Source organism: Fundulus heteroclitus, chromosome 14, assembly GCF_011125445.2.
Source record: "Fundulus heteroclitus isolate FHET01 chromosome 14, MU-UCD_Fhet_4.1, whole genome shotgun sequence".
NCBI classification, from domain to species: domain Eukaryota; kingdom Metazoa; phylum Chordata; class Actinopteri; order Cyprinodontiformes; family Fundulidae; genus Fundulus; species Fundulus heteroclitus.
Genome location: NC_046374.1, coordinates 18,028,882 through 18,037,563, shown reverse-complemented (window position 1 = coordinate 18,037,563; position 8,682 = coordinate 18,028,882). Strand labels below are relative to the sequence as shown.

Here is an 8,682-nt window from a genome sequence, read left to right as displayed (position 1 = left end):
ACTACAGCTGCACCCACAACAACTACTGCTGCTCCCACATCAACTACTGCTTCTCCCACCACGACTATAGCTGCACCCACAACAACTACAGCTGCTCCCACCACAACTACTGCAGCACCCACAACAACCACAGCTGCACCCACAACAACTACAGCTGCTTCCACCACAACTACTGCTGCATCCACAACAACCACAGCTGCACCCACCACGACTACAGCTGCACCCACAACAACTACAGCTGCTCCAACAACAACTACAGCTACTCCCACCTCAACTACTGCTGTTCCCACAACTACTACATTTTCACCCACAACAACTACAGCTGCACCCACAACAACTACTGCTGCTCCCACATCAACTACTGCTTCTCCCACCACGACTATAGCTGCACCCACAACAACTACAGCTGCTCCCACCACAACTACTGCAGCACCCACAACAACCACAGCTGCACCCACAACAACTACAGCTGCTTCCACCACAACTACTGCTGCATCCACAACAACCACAGCTGCACCCACCACGACTACAGCTGCACCCACAACAACTACAGCTGCTCCAACAACAACTACAGCTACTCCCACCTCAACTACTGCTGCTCCCACAACTACTACAGCTTCACCCACAACAACTACAGTTGCACCGACAACAACTACTGCTGCACCCACAACAACTACATCTGCTCCCACCACAACTACTGCTGCACCCACAACAACCACAGCTGCACCGACCACGACTACAGCTGCACCCACAACAACTACAGCTGCTCCAACGACAACTACAGCTGCTCCAACAACAACTACAGCTGCTCCCATCACAACTACTACAGCTTCACCCACAACAACTACAGCTGCACCCACAACAACTACTGCTGCTCCCACTTCAACTACTGCTTCTCCCACCACGACTACAGCTGCACCCACAACAACTACAGCTGCTCCCACCACAACTACTGCTGCACCCACAACAACCACAGCTGCACCCACCACAACTACTGCTCCTCCCACAACAACCACAGCTGGACCAACCACGACTACAGCTGCACCCACAACAACTACAGCTGCTCCCATCACAACAACTACAGCTGCTCCCACCTCAACTACTGCTGCTCCCACAACTACTACAGTTTCACCCACAACAACTACAGCTGCACCCACAACAACTACTGCTGCTCCCACATCAACTACTGCTTCTCCCACCACGACTACAGCTGTACCCACAACAACTACAGCTGTTCCCACCACAACTACTGCTGCACCCACAACAACCACAGCTGCACCCACCACGACTACAACTGCACCCACAACAACTACAGCTGCTCCAACAACAACTACAGCTGCTCCCACAACAGCTACAGCTGCTCCCATCACAACTACTACAGCTTCACCCACAACAACTACAGCTGAACCCACAACAACTACTGCTGCTCCCACATCAACTACTGCTTCTCCCACCACGACTACTGCTGCACCCACAACAACCACAGCTGAACCCACCACGACTACAGCTGCACCCACAACAACTACAGCTGCTCCAACAACAACTACTGCTGTTCCCACAACTACTACATTTTCACCCACAACAACTACAGCTGCACCCACAACAACTACTGCTGCTCCCACATCAACTACTGCTTCTCCCACCACGACTATAGCTGCACCCACAACAACTACAGCTGCTCCCACCACAACTACTGCAGCACCCACAACAACCACAGCTGCACCCACAACAACTACAGCTGCTTCCACCACAACTACTGCTGCACCCACAACAACCACAGCTGCACCCACCACGACTACAGCTGCACCCACAACAACTACAGCTGCTCCAACAACAACTACAGCTACTCCCACCTCAACTACTGCTGCTCCCACAACTACTACAGCTTCACCCACAACAACTACAGCTGCACCGACAACAACTACTGCTGCACCCACAGCAACTACATCTGCTCCAACGACAACTACAGCTGCTCCAACAACAACTACAGCTGCTCCCATCACAACTACTACAGCTTCACCCACAACAACTACAGCTGCACCCACAACAACTACTGCTGCTCCCACTTCAACTACTGCTTCTCCCACCACGACTACAGGTGCACCCACAACAACTACAGCTGCTCCCACCTCAACTACAGCTGCTCCCATCACAACTACTACAGCTTCACCTACAACTACTACAGCTTCACCCACAACAACTACAGCTGCACCCACAACAACTACTGCTGCTCCCACATCAACTACTGCTTCTCCAACCACGACTACAGCTGCACCCACAACAACTACAGCTGCTCCCACCACAATTACTGCTGCACCCACAACAACCACAGCAGCACCCACCACGACTACAGCTGCACCCACAACAACTACAGGTGCTCCAACGACAACTACAGTTGCTCCAACAACAACTACAGCTGCTCTCATCACAACTACTACAGCTTCACCCACAACAACTACAGCTGCACCCACAACAACTACTGCTGCTCCCACATCAACTACTGCTTCTCCCACAACAACTACAGCTGCTCCCACCACAACTACTGCTGCACCCACAACAACTACAGCTGCACCCACCACAACTACTGCTCCTCCCACAACAACCACAGCTGCACCCACCACGACTACAGCTGCACCCACAACAACTACAGCTGCTCCCACCACAACTACTGCTGCACCCACAACAACCACAGCTGCACCCACCACGACTACAGCTGCTCCCACAACAACTACAGCTGCTCCCATCACAACTACTGCTGCTCCCACAACTACTACAGCTTCACCCACAACAACTACAGCTGCTCCAACAACAACTACAGCTGCTCCCACAACAACTACAGCTGCTCCTATCACAACCACTACAGCTTCACCCACAACAACTACAGCTGCACCCACAACAACTACTGCTGCTCCCACATCAACTACTGCTTCTCCCACCACGACTACAGCTGCAACCACAACAACTACAGCTGCTCCCACCACAACTACTGCTGCACCCACAACAACCACAGCTGCACCCCTAACAACTACAGCTGCTCCCACAACAACTACAGCTGCTCCCACCTCAACTACTGCTGCTCCCACAACTACTACAGCTTCACCCACAACAACTACAGCTGCTCCAACAACAACTACAGCTGCTCCCACAACAACTACAGCTGCTCCCACAACAACTACAGCTGCTCCCATCACAACTACTACAGCTTCACCCACAACAACTACAGCTGCACCCACAACAACTACTGCTGCTCCCACATCAACTACTGCTTCTCCAACCACGACTACAGCTGCACCCACAACAACTACAGCTGCTCCCACCACAACTACTGCTGCACCCACAACAACTACAGCTACTCCCACCACAACTACTGCTGCACCCACAACAACAACAGCTGCACCCACCACAACTACTGCTGCTCCCACCACAACTACTGCTGCTCCCACCACAACTACTGCTGCACCCACAACAACTACTGCTGCACCCACAACAACCACAGCTGCACCCACCACGACTACAGCTGCTCCCACCACAACTACTGCTGCACCCACAACAACTACTACTGCACCCACAACAACCACAGCTGCACCCACCACGACTACAACTGCACCCACAACAACTACAGCTGCTCCAACAACAACTACAGCTGCACCCAGCACAACTACTGCTGCTCCCACATCAACTACTGCTTCTCCCACCACGACTACAGCTGCACCCACAACAACTACAGCTGCACCCACAACAACTACAGCTGCTCCCACCACAACTACTGCTGCACCCACAACAACGACAGCTGCACCCACAACTACAGCTGCTTCCACCACAACCACTGCTGCACCCACAACAACCACAGCTGCACCCACCACGACTACAGCTGCTCCCACAACAACTACAGCAGCTCCCACCACAACTACTGCTGCTCCAACAACTACCACAGCTTCACACACAACAACTACAGCTGCTCCCACCACGACTACAGCTGCTCCCACCACAACTACTGCTGCACCCACAACAACTACTGCTGCACACACAACAACCACAGCTGCACCCACCACGACTACAGCTGCTCCCACCACAACTACTGCTGCACCCACAACAACTACTGCTGCACCCACAACAACCACAACTGCACCCACCACGACTACAACTGCACCCACAACAACTACAGCTGCTTCCACCACAACTACTGCTGCACCCACAACAACCACAGCTGCACCCACCACGACTACAGCTGCACCCCTAACAACTACAGCTGCTTCCACAACAACTACAGCTGCTCCCACCTCAACTACTGCTGCTCCCACAACTACTACAGCTTCACCCACAACAACTACAGCTGCACCGACAACAACTACTGCTGCTCCCACATCAACTACTGCTTCTCCCACCACGACTACAGCTGCACCCACAACAACTACATCTGCTCCCACCACAACTACTGCTGCACCCACAACAACCACAGCTGCACCCACCACGACTACAGCTGCACCCACAACAACTACAGGTGCTCCAACGACAACTACAGCTGCTCCAACAACAACTACAGCTGCTCTCATCACAACTACTACAGCTTCACCCACAACAACTACAGCTGCACCCACAACAACTACTGCTGCTCCCACATCAACTACTGCTTCTCCCACCACGACTACAGCTGCACCCACAACAACTACAGCTGCTCCCACCACAACTACTGCTGCACCCACAACAACCACAGCTGCACCCACCACAACTACTGCTCCTCCCACAACAACCACAGCTGCACCCACCACGACTACAGCTGCACCCACAACAACTACAGCTGCTCCCACAACAACTACAGCTGCTCCCACCTCAACTACTGCTGCCCCCCACAACTACTACAGTTTCACCCACAACAACTACAGCTGCACCCACAACAACTACTGCTGCTCCCACACATCAACTACTGCTTCTCCCACCACGACTACAGCTGCACCCACAACAACTACAGCTGCTCCCACCACAACTACTGCTGCACCCACAACAACCACAGCTGCACCCACCACGACTACAGCTGCTCCCACAACAACTACAGCTGCTCCCATCACAACTACTGCTGCTCCCACAACTACTACAGCTTCACCCACAACAACTACAGCTGCTCCAACAACAACTACAGCTGCTCCCACAACAACTACAGCTTCTCCCATCACAACCACTACAGCTTCACCCACAACAACTACAGCTGCACCCACAACAACTACTGCTGCTCCCACATCAACTACTGCTTCTCCAACCACGACTACAGCTGCACCCACAACAACTACAGCTGCTCCCACCACAACTACTGCTGCACCCACAACAACCACAGCTGCACCCACTACAACTACTGCTCCTCCCACAACAACCACAGCTACACCCACCACGACTACAGCTGCACCCACAACAACTACAGCTGCTCCCACAACAACTACAGCTGCTCCCACCTCAACTACTGCTACTCCCACAACTACTACAGTTTCACCCACAACAACTACAGCTGCACCCACATCAACTACTGCTTCTCCAACCACGACTACAGCTGCACCCACAACAACTACAGCTGCTCCCACCACAACTACTGCTGCACCCACAACAACCACAGCTGCACCCACCACAACTACTGCTCTTCCCACAACAACCACAGCTGCACCCACCACAACTACAGCTGCACCCACAACAACTACTGCTGCTCCCACATCAACTACTGCTTCTCCAACCACGACTACAGCTGCACCCACAACAACTACAGCTGCTCCCACCACAACTACTGCTGCACCCACAACAACCACAGCTGCACCCACCACGACTACAGCTGCTCCCACAACAACCACAGCTGCTCCCACAACTACTACAGCTTCACCCACAACAACTACAGCTGCTCCAACAACAACTACAGCTGCTCCCACAACAACTACAGCTGCTCCCATCACAACCACTACAGCTTCACCCACAACAACTACAGCTGCACCCACAACAACTACTGCTGTTCCCACATCAACTACTGCTTCTCCAACCACGACTACAGCTGCACCCACAACAACTACAGCTGCTCCCACAACAACTACAGCTGCTCCCATCACAACCACTACAGCTTCACCCACAACAACTACAGCTGCACCCACCACAACTACTGCTCCTCCCACAACAACCACAGCTACACCCACCACGACTACAGCTGCACCCACAACAACTACAGCTGCTCCCACAACAACTACAGCTGCTCCCACCTCAACTACTGCTGCTCCCACAACTACTACAGTTTCACCCACAACAACTACAGCTGCACCCACATCAACTACTGCTTCTCCAACCACGACTACAGCTGCACCCACAACAACTACAGCTGCTCCCACCACAACTACTGCTGCACCCACAACAACCACAGCTGCACCCACCACAACTACTGCTCTTCCCACAACAACCACAGCTGCACCCACCACGACTACAGCTGCACCCACAACAACTACAGCTGCTCCCACAACAACTACAGCTGCTCCCACCTCAACTACTGCTGCTCCCACAACTACTACAGTTTCACCCACAACAACTACAGCTGCACCCACAACAACTACTGCTGCTCCCACATCAACTACTGCTTCTCCCACCACGACTACAGCCCCACCCACAACAACTACAGCTGCTCCCACCACAACTACTGCTGCACCCACAACAACCACAGCTGCACCCCTAACAACTACAGCTGCTCCCACAACAACTACAGCTGCTCCCACCTCAACTACTGCTGCTCCCACAACTACTACAGCTTCACCCACAACAACTACAGCTGCTCCAACAACAACTACAGCTGCTCCCACAACAACTACAGCTGCTCCCATCACAACTACTGCTGCACCCACAACAACTACAGCTGCACCCACAACAACTACTGCTGCTCCCACCACAACTACAGCTGCTCCCACCACAACTACTGCTGCACCCACAACAACTACTGCTGCACCCACAACAACCACAGCTGCACCCACCACGACTACAGCTGCTCCCACCACAACTACTGCTGCACCCACAACAACTACTACTGCACCCACAACAACCACAGCCGCACCCACCACGACTACAACTGCACCCACAACAACTACAGCTGCTCCAACAACAACTACAGGTGCACCCACCACAACTACTGCTGCTCCCACATCAACTACTGCTTCTCCCACCACGACTACAGCTGCACCCACAACAACTACAGCTGCACCCACAACAACTACAGCTGCTCCCACCACAACTACTGCTGCACCCACAACAACCACAGCTGCACCCACAACAACTACAGCTGCTTCCACCACAACTACTGCTGCACCCACAACAACCACAGCTGCACCCACCACGACTACAGCTGCACCCACAACAACTACAGCTGCTCCCACAACAACTACAGCAGCTCCCACCACAACTACTGCTGCTCCCACAACTACCACAGCTTCACACACAACAACTACAGCTGCTCCCACCACGACTACAGCTGCTCCCACCACAACAACTGCTGGACCCACAACAACTACTGCTGCACCCACAACAACCACAGCTGCACCCACGACGACTACAGCTGCTCCCACCACAACTACTGCTGCACCCACAACAACTACTGCTGCACCCACAACAACCACAACTGCACCCACTACGACTACAACTGCACCCACAACAACTACAGGTGCTCCAACGACAACTACAGCTGCTCCAACAACAACTACAGCTGCTCTCATCACAACTACTACAGCTTCACCCACAACAACTACAGCTGCACCCACATCAACTACTGCTGCTCCCACATCAACTACTGCTTCTCCCACCACGACTACAGCTGCACCCACAACAACTACATCTGCTCCCACCACAACTACTGCTGCACCCACAACAACCACAGCTGCACCCACCACGACTACAGCTGCACCCACAACAACTACAGGTGCTCCAACGACAACTACAGCAGCTCCCACCTCAACTACTGCTGCTCCCACAACTACTACAGCTTCACCCACAACAACTACAGCTGCTCCCACAACAACTACAGCAGCTCCCACCTCAACTACTGCTGCTCCCACAACTACTACAGCTTCACCCACAACAACTACAGCTGCACCGACAACAACTACTGCTGCTCCCACATCAACTACTGCTTCTCCCACCACGACTACAGCTGCACCCACAACAACTACATCTGCTCCCACCACAACTACTGCTGCACCCACAACAACCACAGCTGCACCCACCACGACTACAGCTGCACCCACAACAACTACAGGTGCTCCAACGACAACTACAGCTGCTCCAACAACAACTACAGCTGCTCTCATCACAACTACTACAGCTTCACCCACAACAACTACAGCTGCACCCACAACAACTACTGCTGCTCCCACATCAACTACTGCTTCTCCCACCACGACTACAGCTGCACCCACAACAACTACAGCTGCTCCCACCACAACTACTGCTGCACCCACAACAACCACAGCTGCACCCACCACAACTACTGCTCCTCCTACAACAACCACAGCTGCACCCACCACGACTACAGCTGCACCCACAACAACTACAGCTGCTCCCACAACAACTACAGCTGCTCCCACCTCAACTACTGCTGCTCCCACAACTACTACAGTTTCACCCACAACAACTACAGCTGCACCCACAACAACTACTGCTGCTCCCACATCAACTACTGCT

General features: G+C 53.3%; 1 protein-coding gene across 1 annotated transcript; it reads left to right on the top strand.

The window, feature by feature from the left end:
* Window positions 1-3,954: 3,954 nt before the first annotated feature.
* LOC118565932 (mucin-5AC-like) lies at window positions 3,955-7,317 on the top strand (the record flags this gene model as incomplete). The annotated part of the gene is made up of 2 exons (XM_036147028.1): window positions 3,955-4,545; window positions 6,796-7,317. Coding segments are annotated over 2 exons (1,113 nt in total), but the record flags the coding sequence as incomplete, so codon positions are not given.
* Window positions 7,318-8,682: the final 1,365 nt, after the last annotated feature.